Source organism: Schistocerca cancellata, chromosome 2, assembly GCF_023864275.1.
Source record: "Schistocerca cancellata isolate TAMUIC-IGC-003103 chromosome 2, iqSchCanc2.1, whole genome shotgun sequence".
Classification (NCBI taxonomy): Eukaryota; Metazoa; Arthropoda; class Insecta; order Orthoptera; family Acrididae; genus Schistocerca; species Schistocerca cancellata.
In genome coordinates this window covers 700,502,202-700,523,315 of record NC_064627.1, presented here as the reverse complement: position 1 = coordinate 700,523,315, position 21,114 = coordinate 700,502,202, and the positions used below count along the sequence as shown (strand labels likewise).

General features: G+C 47.3%; 1 protein-coding gene across 1 annotated transcript in view; it reads left to right on the top strand.

Annotated features, from left to right (window-relative positions):
* LOC126157769 (ATP-binding cassette sub-family C member 4-like) overlaps nt 1-21,114 on the top strand; it is a 275,373-nt gene that overhangs the window by 129,228 nt on the left and 125,031 nt on the right. Inside the window, exon 10 of the mRNA XM_049916397.1 lies at nt 16,429-16,715. Coding sequence (XP_049772354.1) covers nt 16,429-16,715 — 287 coding nt within the window. The remainder of the gene's footprint in view (nt 1-16,428; nt 16,716-21,114) is intronic.

Sequence of the window (21,114 nt, the reverse complement as noted above, 5' to 3'; positions counted from 1 at the left end):
AATAAAGTTTCCCCTTCCTGGGACAATGAATTCACGGTGTTCTTATTTCAATTTCCAGGAATGTATTTCGGCGAATAACCTTTCCGCCATCATCAGGTGGTTCTGATGGAATGGTCTGTCTGCTGACGCTGAAAAATGCGAGCCTGTCCATGGCTCAAGGTGGTGCTGTTTAGACAGAAATTGTCATTCCTGCGGTTCCTAAGGGGGAGAGAATAGATATTACCTTTCTTCTTGATTGGTCCTTGCTGGTGGGTACCTGTAAAAAAAGAAGTAAAACCATTCCGCTGGGGATTAGTAAAACTTAATCCGTCAACAGCTCAGGCCAACGCGTGGTTGCCCTGAGGTGCGGTTGTTGGCGCAGTCCTCGTATGAGCCGGTTGCGGGAGTGACCCGCTTTCCCGTAAAACTTCTTTGCGATGGCGCGGATCCTATCTCGGAGCGGCAGGATCCCGGTGTCCTCGTGGAGCTGGCGCGTCGAGTAGCGCCTCGGAAGATGCATGGCAGTCTTCAGGGCGCGGTTCTGTATCCACTGCAGAGTCACAATGTGAACATTTGCGGCTTCCTACAGACCACGGCCGCATACTCTAACAGCGGGCGGACCAATGTTAGGTATAGCGTGATGCCGTGTTGCGGTGGCAATGACGACTGCGGATTTAGCAGCATATATAGGACGCGAAGGCGTCCTATTGCTCTCCGTTTGACATCATGGATGTAATGCTCCCAGGTGTGCCTGCGGTCTAGGGTGAACCCTAGGTATTTCGCCGTCCCACTCCATGGGATACGTTCTCCCAGGATTTCGAGTGGCGTAAGCCCTGGCGACAGGAGTCTTCGGGTGAAGACAACTGCCTGGCTCTTCGTGGCATTAACTTTCAGCCGCCATTTTGTTGCCCATGAGCCCAAGGCGTCGCACCCACGTAGGAGGCCGTTTCTCAGCACTTGGGTGATCATGCTAAGAGTGAACAGGACTGTATCATCCTCGTACAGGGTCAGTTCAACTCCTGCCACTTTAGGGGCGTCGGCAGTGTACAGGGAGTACAGCAAGGGGCCGAGTACCGACCTCTGTGGCACCCCTGCACGTATATGCCGGTCTGTGGACGCACCGCCGTCAGTCCTCATGTGAAGGTTCGTTCAGACAGGTACGACCACAGTAGCGTCATGTGGGACGTCGGTATCCCTTGTTCAAAGAGTTTGAACTCGGAACCGTCGTGCCGCACCGAGTCAAGTGCTAGGCAGACGTCGAGGAACACTGCCCCAAGGAATTCCCTTGTTTCCAGGGCTCTCATCACCGGTTCTACCACCCGCAGGAGCTGTTGGGAACTGGCATGTTCTTCCCGAAACCCGAATTGCTCGTCCGGGATGGTGTCCCCCTGGGTGACGTGTTGCATCAGTCTTCTCTGGAGCAGGCTGATGAGTCGGTAGCTGGATGCCTGGCGTGTGTCCTTGCCGGATTTCAAGATGGTCACAACCTCCGCATGTTTCCGCACAGAGGGATAGACACCTAATCGGAGGATCCCGTTGAAAACATCGGCAAGTTGCCGGTGTATTCCCGGCAGAAGGTTATTCAGCAGGAGGTTTGCGACGCCATCGCTGCCTCCAGCCGTCCTGGAGATCAGTGAGTGAAGCTGTGCAGCAACTTCTTCCTCCGTTATCGGCTCGATAACGTCGCCGTACTCCCTTGCGGCGAAGAACGCTGGTAGCTGCTCTTGGACCATATGTGCTCCACGTCGATGACGTCGGCCACCGATGTGAAGTTCGCTGTGAACGCGTCAGCCAGAGCCCTGACTTTCGCGTCCGGCCCCTGGCTAAGTTGTTCCCAACTTGTAAGGGCGGTATTCGCTGTCGCCGGCGTAGGAAGGACTTTACCACCCTCCATGCACTACCATCCTCAAAATTGAGCGTATACACAAGGTATGCCCATTCCAGGTTCCGGTGTTGCTCGACTGTTGCCTTAATCTGCAGTCTCCTGCGGTTTAAGCAGCGCTTCGTGTCTGGTTGGCGAGTCAACCTCCATTCACGAAACAGTCGGTTCTTTTCGGTGATCGCGACCAGAATAGAGCGCCGTAGCTGACGCGATAAGTCTCGTGGCCCTTGGCGGTGTCTCGGCATGGCTTCATCTGCTGCTCGTTTTCTTCGGGTGAAGAATGCTAGGGCGGCCCCTACCTCTGTGGGGTTTGGCCTGTCCTCGAGGAGTTCGAGGCCTTTCGTCTGAAAGCGCTCAGTGTCCAGCCTGCGATAGCTCGGACGGCTCTCTGGATGGGAAGCTCCGACCACGTCGAGGCCAAAAATAACCGGAACGTGGTCAGAGGGCAGGCGATTTGCGTCTCGGCGGTCGAAAATTGCGCTATTCCCTTGAGAAGAGCAATATTGAGCACGTCCGGTTGTCCCCGTACAGGGAAGTTCGCGGGGTCAAACGGCCGCACGGTGATCTCGCCCTTACGGTGAACAGCGCGGGTGAGGCGTCGACCGCTGCGGTTGACAGTTTGCGAGTTCCACTCGGTGTGTTTTGCATTGAAATCCCCGGCAATGAAAGGTCGCCCTCCAACGACAGCAGGGCGTCGAAGTCCGCTTCATCAGGGGGTCTGCCGGGCTGCCAGTACACCGACACGAAAAGAATCTTTCCGCCGGTGGTGTTGACAGCCACTTCTGTGGCCTTCAACGCATTAAGCGCCGGCAGTTGGACCCGGTGATGGCACAGTGACTCCTTCACGTAGATGGCAGTGTCACCCCGTGGGTGGCTCTTTCATCTCGGTAGCAGCAAAAATTTTCTGCTCGCACGTCGACCCCAGGTTTGAGGAAGGTCTCCTGCGCAAGACAGATGCCGACCGCTTCGTTCCGTAGGAAATGGCGAAATTCGCCCTGCTGGGGGAGGAGACCCCTAGCGTTGAAAATGCAAATGGTTAACCCATAAATATGGTCGTTATCCATTTTAAGGCTGGCTTCTCCCGGCGGTGGCCTGGAGGGCCGCCGTCACTGCTCCCACGAGCAAAGGTAGCTATTATATGTCATCAGATGGTTGAGCGACCGCAGAAGCGCGGGCAGTTCGGTGGTGTCTTCCTTTTCTGTTTCGTGAAGGTTTGACCCCATCGCGACGTTTCCCGTAGTCGGCAGCGGAGCGGCGTGCTGGGAACGCCCTGCGCGTTCGGCAAGCCTCCTCGCAGCCGCGGGCGCCGGCAAGTCGGCTCCCTCGACTACAGGCAAAGCCGCCGGCAAAGGCAGCTGCGACGGCTGCGGTGCCAGTGCGGCCTCCAATGCGGGTGACGCTAGCCTCTCAGAGGGGGCTGTCGGCTTCCCCTTAGCGACGTCCGCGAAGCTGTGACTCGGGGTTACGCGGATGGTGCGCTTCCCGCGCTTGAATGCAGCGCATCCTCGGTAGCAGGCGACGTGGTCCCCGTTGCAGTTGCAGCACTTCGGCTGGTCTTCCTTTTTCTTCGAGCAGTCCCGCAACTGGTGCTCCTCGGCGCACTTGCAGCAGCGCTCAGCCATCCTGCAAAATTTTGTCACGTGATCCACGCAGTGGCAGTTGAAGCACTGGGCTCGCCTGCCTTTCGCACGGAGTTATTCGACTTTTACGCCGAAGTTGACAATGTTGTCAACATGAAAATTTTTCCGGTTGTCAACGTTCTCAACCAATACCACTAGGAACAAGAGCGTGTCCCTGTGGGTCGACTGGAAGCCGATCTCCTCCAGCTGCCGCTGTAGAAACGCCGGTTTCATCTTCATCGGCAGGCGGCGAAAGATGACCATTAGCTGCTTCAGCTGTTCAGTACATTGCGTGAAGCAGTGCCACTTCTCGGTTTCGCAGTGCTGCATGAGTTTCGTGCGATCCTTGATGCACTCTGCTCTAACCGTGTAGGTGTCGGTTCCCACGATCATCTTTCGCTGTTTTACGACCGAGTAGAGCTTCTCTCGCAGCTCACCATAGCCCTCGCGCCAATGGATGGTGATCCGCGGCGGGCGGCAGGGTGGTTTCGGCGCCGTGGTCGGTGTGGTCCCGTCCCCGTCAGTCTCGGCTACTTCCGGCAGATCTGCATACCTGTTTGCGGCCTGGACCTGTTATGGCGTCACCAGTTCGAAAGCCCTGGCTCTCGGTGTGTGGCAGCAGGAGGGCGCGATGAAGCCTTCTTCATCGGGTTTCCTCGGTGATGCGGTCGTCCTGTCATGCACTCTCCGCTTCCTCTGTCTGGAGCGCCCGGAACTTGCCTGGGGGGACGGAGTGTCCTCTACAGCCACGGCTGGCCTCTTCCGCGAGGTTTGCTCGGCCTCTTCAGGCTTGTGTGGTGTTGCCAGATCGGACACTGGCGAGGGCGTGGCGGCTTCTGTTGCGGGCGTGGTTGGTTCGGATGCGACTCCTGGTCCGGCAGCTGTCGTGGCGGCTGCGACATGGCATGGCTGTCGCCACCCACGAGTACCAAGTACCGGAGTCTAGGAAGTACCTCCTCCCTGTCCTCTTCTGTCCCCATACCCAACGGTGCATGTAGCTGCAACTCTACTGAGGGGCCAGCCTGGCGATGGCGGCGGCAATTTCCTCTTTTGTCAGGGGGACTGGCGGCTCTGTGTGTCGTCTCCATCATAGGCGCGGGCGCAGCGCCTAACATTCGAGGCAATTTCCACGTCCACCCGGCGGCCGCGCGTATCACTCTCGCTCATCGTCTTCGTCAGTGGTGGGGGGGTCAGATGCTGCAGCCGTCCGGGAAATCTCATTTGGACGGTCATCTGCCACACCCTGCGTCTCGCGGAGGTGATCTCCTCGTTTCGACTCCTCCTCCATGTCGTGCCCCCAACACGACAACTTTGACTTTTTTAGAAAGCGACGCCAATTTTGCTTTTTTGATAGGGCGTCACGCCACGTGGATTTTGCCACCCGAGTCCCTAAAGGCCCTGGCAGGCTGATGTCAATCCCGGGAGAATGCTGGTAAGCGAGGACACACAATGCGAGTAGCCAACTGTGTGAACCCGCGCGAGCGCAACGAAATCATAAGCAAAGGGTTAGCCTCGGCAGCGTTTGCATAGAGCGTCCGCGCGCTTCGGCAGCCACAGCGCGAGTGACGCCACGTGCGTCTGCTCTCTCTCATCTTTCCCCTCCTTGTGGAAGTGTATGGAAGAGTTTAAAGCCTGTTGGCTTTTACTCCACAATGTGTGTTGTGTGTGTGTGATTTTCTTTGACTGTTTTGGCTGTCTGTGTATTGTGGTGGTGCTCTGGTGGTGTCTTGTATTTACCTGAGGTTGGCGAGATGTTGGGTGTTTTAAGGATTAAGGACTGGTATTAGGACTTGGAGTTTTTGGGATTTTTCTCTTCGACTTAGTCGTCGAAGATCGTCATAGGGCGTTTGTGTTTATCACGGGACACGTCATACCGACCTAAGGAGCGGATAAGGTTATTTCAAGATCTGGGAGAGCTCGTTGAAAGCCCTTGCCAGATCTTGGAATCTTTCTTTGAGGAGGGGGATTTCGGCAGCGGCGTGCAGATCGTCGCTGGGGAATCCCATGGGTAGGTGCAGGGCGTGGTTCTGCAGCCTCTGGAGTTTGTCCAGATACTGCTTCGCTGCGTATCCCCAGACAGGACATGCGTACTCCATTACTGAACATATAAGGAACAGATAGGCATTTACTCCAATAGAGCAGGGAAGGGAGCTGGGTATAGGATGGACATTCTGGCACAGACCTTCTTGTGGACTTTGTCTATGTGGGGTTTCCACGTTAGTCTCGAGTCCAAGGCTACGCCGAGACACTTGGTGAATCTGCGCCAGGGGAGCCGGGATCGATGTAGGTGCAGGTGGAGTCTCCATGGCGGCCGTCATGGAAAGATCTTGTGTTCGCTTGAGGCGTGACTCCATGATGGAGCTAAGTAAGGGTTTCCATGCCTTGCTCACTTGAAAACCTGTGTCTCGGTTTATGAGAATTTCTATGGCCTCCTTGAAGATGTTGTCCCAGTAGAAGCTGGTAGGGACCAGAATCTTGGTCTCTTCGTATTTCGCCTTGGGCCCAGTTTCCAAGCAGTGTTCTGCCAGTGCCGATTTGTTGGGCTGGCCCAGGCGCATGTGGCGTTGGTGTTCTTTGCAGCTGTTTTCAACGGTTCGGATCGTTTGACCGATGTAGGATTTGCCTCTACGCTTCAAGATCATTCCTGGAAATGGGTGGATGGCGTCACATGGCCCCCGAACATGTGACAAAAGTAATTAGGTCCCTACGAAAAAGGCGCCAGGACCCTACCAGCTACCAGCTAGTTAAAAACCTCCCGCCCTCGGCTATCGAACACCTCGCGAATGCCTTCAACGAAATTACTCATACCTGCGAGTTTCCAGCATACTGGAAACACGCAGACGTGGTTGCGAAACACAAACCAGGGAAAGACCCTTTATTCCCGCAACCCTACAGGCCGATTAATTAGCCTCTTGCCAACTCTCAGCAAGATCTATGAACTTCTCCTGCTTATTCCCATACGAGACCACATCACCAACGAGAGACTTCTGCCGGATTTGCAATTCGGATTCCGACAGAAGCACTCCACCCCACGATAGATCATGATATTGGTAGAAGCAGTCACATAGGGCTTCAACCACAGAGGCTACTGTGGGATAGTGCTACTTGATGTACCCAAAGCCTTCGACTCAGTATGGCATAAAGGGCTGTTATACAAGTTATACACACAGGGGTTACCCAGGAGCATGGTCAGGTTAATCCAAAGCTATCTCGCTAATAGTTCTCTGCCAAGGCAAAAACAACCACCTCCACTAAAAGGCCTATTCGTGCTGGGGTGCCACCGGGACCGGTTCTGGGGCCCGTTTTGTACAGTCTGCGGACACTGCACAGTACACTGACGACACAGCCTTTTACACTCATAATATGGATAAGGAACTTATCATTCGTAGGCTACAAAGGGATTTAGATAACACAGAAAACTGGGCCTGTCGCTGGCGCACCAACATCAATTCTGAAATGACACAGGCTATGCTGATCACCCAGAGACTTGGGAGAGGTGGACCGCCTCAAGCCCAAGATTCACCAAGTAACCTTGGACTCGAGACTAACGTGGAAACCCCTCATAGACAAGGTCCATAGGAAGGTCTGTGCCAGAATGTCCATCCTATACCCAGTCCTTAACACAACCAGCTCCCTTCCTTGCTCTATTGGAGTAAATGCCTATCTGTTCCTTATATGTTCAGTAATGGAGTACGCATGTCCTGTCTGGGGATACGCAGCGAAGCAGTATCTGGACAAACTCCAGAGGCTGCAGAACCACGCCCTGCACCTACCCATGGGATTCCCCAGCGACGATCTGCACGCCGCTGCCGAAATCCCCCTCCTCAAAGAAAGATTCCAAGATCTGGCAAGGGCTTTCAACGAGCTCTCCCAGATCTTGAAATAACCTTATCCACTCCTTAGGTCGGTATGACGTGTCCCGTGATAAACACAAACGCCCTATGACGATCTTCGACGACTAAGTCGAAGAGAAAAATCCCAAAAACTCCAAGTCCTAATACCAGTCCTTAATCCTTAAAACACCCAACATCTCGCCAACCTCAGGTAAATACAAGACACCACCAGTACACCACCACAATACACAGACAGCCAAAACAGTCAAAGAAAATCACACACACACAACACACATTGTGGAGTGAAATCCAACAGGCTATAAACTCCTCCATACACTACCCCAATGAGTGAAAGTAAAAGGTGAGAGAGAGAGAGAGAGAGAGAGAGAGAGAGAGAGAGAGAGAGCAGACAGGCTATTCCATGAGAACCACCTGATGATGTCGGAAAGGTTATTCGCCGAAATGTCGTGGGACTTCAACGATCGCATCCGGCTGAACACCCGAGAGGCCTGGAAATAAGATTGGTATACTTCAGGTCGGAGCATGCAGTGTTTGATCTCTTAATCGGTTAGGTACGTTGGCTAATTTAAAAAGGGAAATGGATAGATTGTAGTTAAGTTTGTGGGAATTAGTGAAGTGCGTTGGCAAGAATAATAATGTTATTAATACTAAATCAGATTGCGAAACACAGGAATAGTAACTTTGCAATGTGCGTGCCGCTAAAACTCAGAAACGAGCCCGGTACGATCAAGAGAGTAATATGGTGTAGTAGTCCACTACTCCCCATCCATGAAGAAGGTTCCTGTTTTTACCAGAAGGGCGTGTTTTTGAAGTTGGGAAGTTTCGTCTTCTACAAATTTTTAGAACGTTCGAGAACATTCGAGAGTATTCGAGAACATTACGCACTACTCGAGAGCATTCCATTACATTCCAGAATGTTCCACAATGATCCTGGATTTTCTGGAATGTTTGGGAATGGTCTCCTACCTTCGGGAAGATTCCAGAATGTTCGGGAACATCCCGGAACATAACAGATCATTGTGGAACGTTCCAGAACACTCTCGAATGTTGTGGAATGTTCTGGAACATTGGGGCCATTCAAAGCTTTTGGGTCCGTTCTGGAATTCACCATTGATGGGGTTACCCATTGATAGGATGACGAGGAAAGGAACCGAAAAGTAGTGCAATGAGTGAAGTGTGAGTAGTTAAAGGGATACCGTCACTGGATATAAATCGGATAGAGTGTGAAATGTGTGTAAATCGCACTTAGTGTATTTTCTAATAAAATGTTGATTTGATTTATGTTTTGGATAATACCCGAGCGTAAAAGAGTAGGAGATCTTGACAGTTCTGAAGGAAAACGGCGAAAACAAAAGGAACAGCGAAAAAATGAAACAGAGGAAAAGCGCGAACACGTTTAAGTTCTCAACGAACTACAATGAGCACTGAGAGAAGCATAGAAATCGAAGAAGAACGAAATGAACGGACTGAAGAATCAAGACTTGCTACACAGTCTTGTAATGAAAGACTGCAAACTGAAGTCAGCCATGAAAATATCACCCTAGGAGAAGTGCGGACGAGGACAAGTGAACAGTACGACCTAACAAGTGAAGCTTTTCGCTGCGTCCCGACGACAGGATATAGCAAACACGTCGTAATCGGAGAAGTGGATAACAATTTCGCAATGGAAAAAATTCAGTGGAGAAAACCCAGGACTCTGTTGTATGAATGAACTGATTACCACCACTGGAATGACTGCCACCACTGGAATGATTACCCCTGCTGGAAGCACCTTCGCGGGAATTTTTACTTTTATGACCGGGAAACTCTAGAATCAAAACATTTCCTTCAAAATATAAAAGCGTACAACACCTGCTTCCAATGCCTTTTTTCGATGTAACTTAGATCAACACTAACAGAGATGAAATCGACGTTTTTTTCCGTCGAAGGACATATCTATCAAAACATGAGATCATTAGTACCACTACCCGCGGAAGATCATGAATTTGTGAAATTATATTATATCGGAAATGAAGAAACAGAAAATAATCAACGATGCACAAATATCACTGGATTGAGACAAGAAATAGTCCTAGATCTACAGAGGATCTTACAGAAGTAGAATCAACTGATTCACATATTCAAAACGGCACACAGCAACACAGACCGAATAATTTCTGATGACTATAAATTGTACTTCGAGCGGAAAAGAACCATCTGGAGAACACAAACGAGATTTTATGCCCCTCAGATAGACAAAGTCGCCATAGTAATTTTAGACGGTGAAAACACAAGCCGCACTGCCGAGACACACCTTTCATATGATGCCCTCCAATATTCCATTAATATTTCTGCACGGACGGGATGAATATGATTTTAATGTGGAACAAATCCAACCTGAAACAGGCTTTGAAACAAACAAAAAATTCATTTCAAGGAGTTCTTTGCATGCCGCTTTATGATCTGAGACAATGAAATATACAATCACAGTCTCAACATTCACCGTTTACTCCAACAATTCCTGGTAGGTATGTATGCAAAAATAGAAGCGGAACGGATGCTTTACATAAGACTGAATCAGAAGAAACTGCACACAGAAGAGTACATCCATGTTTGAGGTGCAATCATAAATGACGGAAACATTGAGGACATTGGAACAATGGTAATCTTATCCGCGTCATACATTGTTTAAGTCCGAGACACATGCACGAATACACACAAGATGCGATGACCCACATAAGAAAATATGGACGACCTAACTTCTTCATAACATTCACATGTAACTCTTCGTGGCCATAACTCAAAGAACAACTAAGATACGTACAAGCCCCCATGCATAGACACGACGTAATAACCTGCGTTTTCCTACAAAAACAAATGACAGTTATTGAAGTTATCACAAAATACCACATCTTTGGAACCTTTAGATGTTTGATGTACACAATCGAATGGAAAAAATGAGGACTGCCTCACTCACGCAATCTTATATGGTCACACGACAGAACTCATCCCACGGATATTGACAAAATTATACAAGCTGAATTTCCCAAAACACAAGAAGATCCGGAGCTGTACGACATAGTAGTGAAAAATATGATTCACGAACCTTGCGGGCAATTAAACTGCAATTCGTCATGTATGAGTGATGGAAAACGTACAAAAAGTAAGAAAATACCCAAAACCATACTTGGACGACACAGAAAACGGAGTTGTGGCGATCCCAAACGCAGAAGATGATCACCAAAAAACGATGGCCTCATAGCAAAAATACGAATACGAGGCAGCGACGAACTGGAAATTGATAACCAAAGAGTAGTACTACATAATTCACTACTTTCCAAAATGTTCCAAGCACACATAAACGTAGAATACTGCAATTCAGTGAAATCCATCGAATATGTCTGTAACTATGTGAACGAAGGCGGTGACATGGCAGCCAAAGACAGCGAAGAACAAAGCAGAAACAACGAGATCCACATGTACCAAAGGGGAAGAAACATCACCAGTAACGAAGCAGCGCGGCGGATTTTTGACTGTCCCATACACGAACCCGAACCAACTGTGCAACATCTAGCAGTACTTTTGAGAATGGACAAGAGTTTACTTCACAAAAGACACTACCAGAAAAACTGCAAGGGAACCACCTCAGAACGCAACATTAACAGCTTTTACCCACTGTACCAAAAGAATCCATTCGCGTAAACATTATTATATTTCGACGTCCGTACCTGTTATACGTGGAACACAACAAGGAAAACCTTTCAACGACGAGAAGAAGGAATTCCAGTAGAAGATCATCTAGGGATCATGAAAACTTGCGCACTAGGCCGAGTGTACACTGTATATCCGAACAACGCCGACGCCGAATGTTTGTATCTCCGGATGTTGGTAAACGAAATACGCGGACTAACAAGTTTCCCAGATCTCAAGACTGTTGACGGTTACCTATGCCAGGTGTACAGAGAAGCATGCTAACTCTTAGGACTACTGAAAAACGAGAACCACTGGCAATTAACACTACAAGGAGCCTTACTTAAAGCCTCAGCTGAATAAATGAGAGACTTATTCGCCATAATTCTGACAACATGTAACCCATCGAATCCAAAACAGATTTGGTTCAAAGAAAGTATGGGTGATGTAAAATGTAAATGCCGTGTGGCTAGGGCCTTCCGTCGGATAGACCGTTCGCTTGGTGCAAGTCTTTCGAGTTGACACCACTTCGGCGACTTGCGTGTCGAAGTATGAGTGATGACATACTGTACCAAATCCGACGAGCTCATCCTGAACTGACCATCGAATTCAATGACGACATCTTCAATGGAACACTCATTCGCCTAGAAGATAAATATTTAGCAATAAACAACCAGACTTTAGTACAACTTGGGATGCAAGCACCATGAAAAGATGCTATCAGTGTTCTAAACTTCGAAAGTACAAAGGAAAAAAGCACAACATCGACGAAATACGTGAATAGATTTCTCACAACAAACCGCTCCTCAATAACAATCAAAAGGAAATTACAACGGTATCTTGAACCGTATCGGCAACAACACTGCGGGAATCATTCACTTGGACGCACCAGGCAGAACCGGGAAAACGTTTATAATAAATCTGTCGATGGCGGAAATACGTGCTAAGCAACACATCGCACTTGCACTGGCATCATCCGGCATTGCAGCCACACTTATGGTAGGAGGACGAACTGCCCATTGCGCCCTACAGCTACCGTTGAATATAGCCAAAAAAAAAAAAATCCTGGTATGTAAAATCTCAATAGCATCTGGACAGTGTGAACTTCTAAAGCAAGCTAAAATTATCTTCTGGGACGAATGCGCAATGGCACATAAAAAAACACTCGAAGCCACGGATAGAACATTACAAGAAAACTTAGAAGTGGTGGGTGGAACTCTACTCACACTCGGAAGATTTTCAACAAACACTTCCAGTTACCCCAAGTCAACACTAGCAGACGAGATCAATTCCTACTTAAAACAAATCACATCTCAGGCCATACATACAAAAACTACGACTAACAAAGAATGTGAGAGCTGAACTATCGAAAGACGAAACAACAGCACGTTTTGCTCAGCAGCTTTCACAAACAGGGGAAGGCAAGATAAAATAAGGGAAATCAGAGCTCGTACGCAAAGATATAGGTGTATGTGATCTGCAGAGTATCCATGTAGTTGTAGGTATACTACTGACCAGACGACCAGCCTCATTAAACTTGACAGTGATTTCTGCAGCATAGCCACTGCTGGAAACGAACTCATAGACCAAATTTATCCAAATATTGTTCTCAACTATACCAACTCGAACTGTTTATTTGAAAGAGAAATTTGGCAACTAAAAATAATACTGTCAACGACGTCAACTTTAATATTGAAAGGAAAATTCCCTGTAAAGAGGGAATATACAAATCAATCGACACTAAACATTGAAGAACGTGTGAACTTCCCTACAGAAGTTTCCAGAATGAGATTTTCACTCTGCAGCGGAGTGTGCGCTGATATGAAACTTCCTGGCAGATTAAAACTGTGTGCCCGACCGAGACTGGTAGAGCACTTGCCCGCGGAAGGCAAAGGTCCCGAGTTCGAGTCTCGGTCGGGCACACAGTTTTAATCTGCCAGGAAGTTTCTTCCCTACAGAAGTTCTAAACTCTTTGCAATACCAGTAATGCCGTTATTGGTATCTCCAATCACACTACTCATAAATATTATCTCACCTAAACTATGTAATGGAACCATAATGATAGTCCAACAGCAGTCGAATAACATCGTCGAAGCCGACCTCACGACTGGAAAGTACATAGAACACACACTATTTATCCCCAGAATACCACTGATATCTACTGAACTGCCATTCCAATGCCCGCAGTTTACAATCAAATTAGACTACAGTTTCACAATTAACAAAGAGCAAGGACAAACTTTAAAATATTGCGGCATCAAGACTCCTGCTTCTAAAAATGGTTCAAATGGCTCTGAGCACTATGGGACTTAACGTCTGAGGTTATCAGTCCCCTAGAACTTAAAACTGCTTAAACCTAGCTAACCTAAGGACATCACACACATCCATGCCCGAGGCAGGATTCGAACCTGCGACCGTAGCAGTCGCGCGGTTCCAGACTGAAGCGCCTAGAACCGCTCGGCCACACCGGCCGGCTCCTGCTTCTCTCACGGTCAGCTCTACATAGCTTCCTCTCGAGTAGGAAATTCGAAAAAATTGTACATATGTACCCCGGATAACAAAATGAAAAATGTAGTTTGTAAACAAGTATTACACATAGTTGGAAAATGTTTTCAATACATTTTTTTACCTCTTATACTTTAAAGTTTATCCTTCTATTTCAACTACCACACTATCAACTCCCTGAGCGAAGTCGGCTACCCCAGCTAGTAATGAAATAGAAAATAGGAGAGCGGGTAAGTTAGTATGAACAGCGCAGTGAACGCATTATCGTGGCCAAGACATGCACGAGGCCAACACGCATCATTTTGTAGCACATAGCTCTGTAGATGATAAAGATATTGAAAGAATACATGATGAGACAAGAGAAATTATTCAGATAAGCAAGGTGAAAACTCCATTCTGACGTGGGACTGGAATTCGACAGCATGAAAAAGTAGAGAAGAAAAAGTAGTAAGAAAGCATGGTGTGGCGGAAAGAAATGAAAGAAGAAGCCATCTCGTAGAATTTTGCACAAAGCGTGATTTAATAGCTTGGTTTAATTATAATAAAAGAAGGTTTATGCAAAAAAGAAACTTGGGAACTGATGGACTGTATAATGGTAAGATAGATTTCAAAACCAGATTGTAAGTTGTAAGATAGTTCCAGCGGCAGACGTGGAGTCTAAAAGCAGATGTGTACTCTGACCATAATTTATTGGTTTTGAACTGTTGATTCAAACTGAAGGAATTGGAGACAGGTAGGAAATTAACGTAATTGTCTGTAATAGGAGAAAGGAATACAATAGAAGACGAGTGAGTATCTTTGAGAGATGAAGTAGCGAAGGCAGCAGAGGATAACATACGTAAAAAGATAAGGTCTAGTACAAATCCCTGGCTAACACAGGAGGTATTGAATTTAACTGAGGCAAGACGAAAGTATAAAAAGGCAGAAAAAGAAGCACGTAAAATAGAATATAGACGTCTAAAAAATGAGATTGACAAAATCTGCAGAGTGATCAAACCGAAATGGTTAGGGGACAAATTCAAGGGTGTAGAAACATTCATAATTAGGGAAAAGTGGATGATATCTATGGAAAAATTAAAGAGTCCCTCGGAAAATAGCGAAGCAGTTGTATGAATATCGAAAGCTCAGATATGAAACGAATACTAATCATAGAAGAGAAAGCTGAAAGGTAACGTGGGAGGTATGATACACTATGTGATCAAAAGTATCCGGACATCCCCAAAAGGATACGTTCTTCATATTAGGTGCACTGAGCTGCCACCCACTGCCAGGTACCCCACATCAGCGACCTCAGTAGTCATTAGACATCGTGAGAGAGCAGAATGGGGCAATCCGTGGAACTCACGGACTTCGAACGTAGAGAGGTGATTGGGTGTCACTTGTGTCATTCGTCTGTACGCGAGATTTCCACACTCCTAAATATCCCTATGTCCACTGTGTCCGATGTGATAGTGTAGTGGCAACGTGAAGGGACACGTACAGCACAAAAGCGTACAAGCCAACCTCGTCTGTTGACTGACAGAGACCGCCAACAGTTGGAAAGGGTCGTAATGTGTAATAGGCAGACATCTATCCAGACCATCACACAGGAATTCCAAACTGCATCAGGATCCACTGCTAGTACTGTGACAGTTAGGCGTGAGCTGAGAAAACTTGTATTTCACGGTCGAGGGGCTGTTCATAAACCACGTTTCACGCCTGTTAATACTGAACGACGACTTGCTTGGTGTAAGGAGCGTAAACATTGGACGATTGAACAGTAAAACAAGGTTGTGTGGAGTGACAAATCACGGTACACAATGTGGCGATCCGATGGCAGGGTCTGGCTATGGCGAATACCCAGTGAACATCATCTGTCACCGCATGTAGTGCCAACAGTAAAAATTCGGAGGTGGTGGTGTTATGGTGTGGTCGTGCTTCTCATGGAGGGGGCTTACACCTTTCGTTGTTTTGCGTGGCAGTATCACAGCACAGGCCCTACACCCATGTTTTAAGTACCTTCTTGCTTCCCACTCTTGAAAAGCATTTCGGGGATGGCGATTGCATCTTTCAACGCGATCGAGCACCTGTTCATAATGCACGGCCTGTGGCGGAGTGGCTACACGACCATAGCACCCCTGCCATGGACTGGCCTGCATACAGTCCTGACCTGAATCGTAAGAAACGTTTGGGATGTTTCGGAAGGCCAACTTCGTGCCAGACATCACCGACCGACATCGATACCTCTCCTCAGCAGCACTCCGTGAAGAATGGGCTGCTATTCCCCAAGAAACCTTGCAGCACCTGACGTAACGTATGCCTGCGAGGGCGATAGTGAGGAAAGAAAATGAGGAAATGAGACATTTGAAGTAGTAGGTGCGTCTTCATTTCTATGCAGCAAAATAAGTGATGACGGCCGATTTTTTAACATCTAATATCAATTCAAGTGTTAGGAAGTGTTTTCTAGAGGCGTCTATCTGGAGTATACGCTTTTATGAATGTGAAACGTGGAGAGTAAGCACTTCAGACAAAACGGGAACTGATGCTTTTGAAATGTGGTTCTACAGAAGAATTCTGAAGATTAGATTGGTAGATCACGTAACTAATGAGGAGGTACTGAATCGAAATGGGGAGAAAAAAAATTTGTTGCACAACCTAACTAGAAGAAGAGATCGGTTGATAGGACATAACATGAGACATCACGAAACTGACAATTTGGTAACGGAAGGAAGTGTGAGATGTAAAAACTGTAGAGGAACGCCAAGTGATGAATAGAGAAAGCAAGTTCAAATGGTGGTAGGTGTGATAGTTATTCAGAGATGAGGATTCTTTTGTAAGATAGACTAGCAGTGAGAGCTCCAACAAACCAGTTTTCAACAACGTATAATTATCAAGAATGAAACTAGTAATTTTTTAATTTATTTGTTCTTTTATGTCGTAGAGTTCCCTGTTGTACCTGCTGATAAATGAGCTCGCTCCGTCGTCTGGAAACTTAAGGATTGGTGGAAAAGTGTCGTACGCGAGCCAGGAGCCGTGGATATTCGTGGGCAGCGTGCGGCAGAACATCCTGTTCGGACAGCCGTACGACCGGAAGAAGTACCAGCGTGTGGTGGAGGCGTGCGCCCTGTCCAGGGACTTTGAGCTGCTGCCCTACGGCGACCAGACGCTGGTGGGCGAGAAGGGCATCACCCTCAGCGGCGGACAGAGGGCAAGGGTCAACCTCGCCAGGTACCTCAGCCAGTTACCAAAAAAACCATTATTTTTGTCATCCAGCTATATACAAATAGAGAGTCGTATAATTTTAATTGTAATCGTTTTGATGTTATTGTCGAACTAAACTGTTTTTAGAACAATCGCTTCACTATGCACATAGAATTAAATTTCCCGGATGAGTCATCCAGTCTGCAAAGTTGCCTCAGTTCTTTTGAAATCTCGTAGCAGATTACAATCGTTTGCTGGACCAAGACACAATCCTGAAAACTTGCCTTTCGCTCATTGAGATTGTTTTGTGGTATTCACAATCAGTTGATGTCCTTTGTAAGCCCAGAATTATTCAGTTGCGTCTGTTACCCGTGCATCAACATGGACTTTCTGTATGCTCGACTCATTTTAATCCTTCCAGTAGCCATTTTACTACGAAAATGTTGAAAATTCATAGTAAATTTGGTGATAAATAATCTATAAATGCCCGTGCAGCAGCTGTCATAGAGGCGACAAAACTTGCCCATAGCTATAGCTGTTTGAGTAATAACAAGTAATTTAATTCCGTTCCTGATTTTGAAACGTTTTTCTGCGAAGAAGTGAATTGTGCCCGACCATTTTACAGCGTGGACTACTATTCACTAACTTACTCTTAGTTGCTTCCGTAAATTTATTGCGCTATCCTTGCGTTAGGCGACTTTTCAGGGTAGTGCACACAAGCAGTAGTGTAGCAGCAAATTTGGATTGCACTCAGCGACTTCTCGGGTTATTGCCACTTGACTTCCTATATAAAAAAAGTAAAAGTGATTGAAATGGGTACGGACTGCTCCTGCTGTATTCTGATCCAGGGGGAATTGGCTATTGTCTGTAAACAGCTGAAAGCTGCGTTGGTCACGGTCAGCATGCTTCAGGCTGGACTTCGATGGCGCTCGGACACCTAAGACGAGTGCTTGAGCACCTCTAGAGGTCATTGCGCTTTCGAGAATCCTTTCTCCTTCCGATTCGCACATCCCTAGTGGCAGACACCCTGCCGAACAGTGGCAGTGTCGCGAGGGTCAGGCCGGGATGTGAAAGTCGGTACCGGCCGCACCGCTGTCCCTTTACGCCTAACAAATGTCTGAGGTATTACCCACTGCTCAAAGTACATCTAAAATCAGCATGGGATGGCTCGCCTGTTGGGACCGTGGCCGATTTTCCTGAAAGGTCCGGACAAGCGCACTGGGTGTGATTGCTTGTTGTTAGGAGCTTCACGTTAGGTGGGTAATGGAGTCCATCAGCGAATTTGCTTGCTTTCTTGGGGGGGGGGGGGAATGCGTCGTCCGAGATGTGGAGCAGGTTCTGCCGGCAGCGATTGAGCTCAGTGGATGCGTCCGGTTGCAAATCATGGCTCAAGTTCGCGCGGATGACGCGTGCCAGCTGGCTTCAGCGTTGGTTCCTGGCAGTCGCTGCAGTTGGAAGTAGAACAATCGTACTGCAGTATCGTTCCCAGAACCCATCGTGGTTTTCTGGTTTGGAACAGACTGGAATGTCTGAGCCAGAGGCTCATATGATTCTTCGACAATATCGGATGCAAACTTCCCAATATCCATTATCGGATGGAGAAATGTGCACTACACGCAGCGACCAGCTACCAGGGTAGCGTGACATGTGAGTTTTTTATGATAAAGGACACCCTCCAGAGGCCTGATGACGCGTTCTGAGTACAGACAGGGTAGCAGTCGTCATAGCAGATAGGAGAAAAAAATGTTAATACTGTCTTAATTAACTGGAGGAGCTTTTGTAGATAGGACTCGGATCTAGTATCAGCTATGAACGATAATAGTGCTGAAATAGTACAAGAGACAGAAAGCTAGCTGTAACTAGATGTCAATAGCAACGAAATTCTGAACACCAACTGGAATATATATTGCAAAGATATGTTGAAAGCTGGTGGTGGGACTCTGTTTGTAGAAATAAAAAATACAATAATGTCTAATGAGGTAAGTACAGATTAAGAATACACAATATTTTTGGTAATCAAACATGGATGTCGGATGATTTTATGGACCCTCTGCCTCAGCAGCAGTAGTGACGGAACATCTGAGGGGAAACTTGGAGCGTATTTCGCTTAAGTGTCCTGATCATATTATAATTTCAGGTGGAGATTTTAACTTACCAGTACAAACTAGGAGATTCAAGTGATTAGGACGAATAGTAGGAACAGAGAATTACTCTAAACGCCTTATCCGAAAATTACCTCTTAGACATTTTGATGTCAACCAGAGCTGAGCCGCCGGTGCGGCCGAGCGGTTCTAGGCGCTATAGTCTGGAACCGCGCGACTGCTACGGTCGCAAGTTCGAATCCTGCCTCGGGAATGGATGTGTGTGATGTCCTTAGGTTAGTTAGGTTTAAGTAGTTCTACGTTCTAGGGGACTGATGACCTCAGCAGTTAAGTCCCATAGTGCTCAGAGCCATTTGAACCAGAGCTGAACTTTACGACTCTTTCCTGTTTAGCAAGAGCGACGAGAGACAGATTTCGAATTATCAACAGGAAAAATTTATCTCCAGCACTGACAGTACTGGACAAAGTTCAAGAGCCATTATATCTATAAGATTTAGACAGGTATGTGCAGACCAAAATTTTATGGATGGAAAGGCCCATCGTGGTTCGACAGCCGTGTTGGGAAGCTGCTACGAAAGCAAAAAGAGCATCGCTGCAAATTTGAACTTAGCCAAAGCCTCGCAAACAAAAACCAAACGAATCAAAATTAACCTTAGGTGGGCTACATGTAAAGCGTTTAGTGAATTCGAAAACAAACTTGTGTTTATTGACCTCACAGTTAGTCCTAAAAAGTTTTGGTCTTATTTTAAACCAATAAACGGATCGAAGCTATTGCTAGGACCACTATGGAACTGACAAAGAGGATCACACAGGGAAGGCAAGAACTCTAGCCTTTTTTTCCAACACTCTTTCGCTCAGGAAGATAGCAGTGCAGTTCCTCCTTTAAATCGATGCATGAATGATAGAATGTCACATATCGAAATGAGTGACAAAGGGACAGAAAAGGAACTGGGATCGCTGAACAGAGATAAAGGCTACTGGACCTTAGGATACCAATTAGAGTCTACACAGACAATGCGAAAGAACTTGGTCCTCTTCTAGCAGTAGTGTACCGTACGCCTCTAGCGAAGCGTACCTAGTGACTGGAAAAAAGCACAGGGCATTCCAGTTTTCAAGAAGGTCATGGAACATACATACAGAACTGTATGCCTATATTCCTGATGGCGGTCTGTTGTAGAATTTTGAAACACGTTTTATAGTCGCGTATTACGCCGCATTGGTGAAACCGGTTCCCGCCAGATCACCGAACTCAAGCGCTGTCGAGCTTGGATAGCACTTGGATGGATCACCGTCCGGGTCTGCCGAGTGCTGTTGGCAAGCGGGGTGCACTCAGCCCTTGTGAGGCCAAGTGAGGCGCTACTTGATTCAGAAGTAGCGGCACCGGTCACGGTAAGTAACAACGGCTGGGAGAGCGGTGTGCCTACCACAGGCCCCTCCGTATCCGCATCGGGTGACACTTAAGGGCTGAGGACGAGGTGGCGGCCGGTCGGTACGGTTGGGCCTTCAAGACCTGTTCGGACGGTGTTTATTGTGAAACCTCCGTAGGAATCAACATGTGTCCCGAAAACATAGCTTGTGTGAAACCAAATCCGCTCTATTCGTCCACGACACCCAGTAAGTTGCAGCTCGGTGTTCCGGAAGGAGTTCGATACAATTCCGCACTACCATCTAATGAACAAAATACAAGCGTACGGAAAATCAGGCCATCTGTGAAACTGGACTGAAGAGCTTCTAGCAAACAGAACATAGAATATCATTCTGAACAGTGGAAAATCTTCAAAAGTATAAGTCGCTCCGGAAGTGCACCATTGGAGCGTTGTGGGACCGTTAATTTACAAATGGTTCAAATGGCTCTGAGCACTATGGGACTCAACATCTTAGGTCATAAGTCCCCTAGAACTTAGAACTACTTAAACCTAACTAACCTAAGGACATCACACACACCCATGCCCGAGGCAGGATTCGAACCTGCGACCGTAGCAGTCCCGCGGTTCCGGACTGCAGCGCCAGAACCGCTAGACCACCGCGGCCGGCGTTAATTTACAAAATACGTATAAATCACCTAGTAGATAACGTGAGAAATTCCATGTGACGTTTTGCGGAGGACACTGTAGTATACAGAGAATAAATTCACAACTACATAACAATCACTGAAAGCTGTTACTACTATAAAATTTCTATGGCTATGCGTAAGCAACGACCTGAAGCCGAACGACCACATTAAGCAATCACGCCTAAGAAAGATGACAGATTGAGATTCATTGGAAGAATATTCATAAATATAGTTCATAAACAAAATAAGTAACTTGTAAAACACTCGTTTG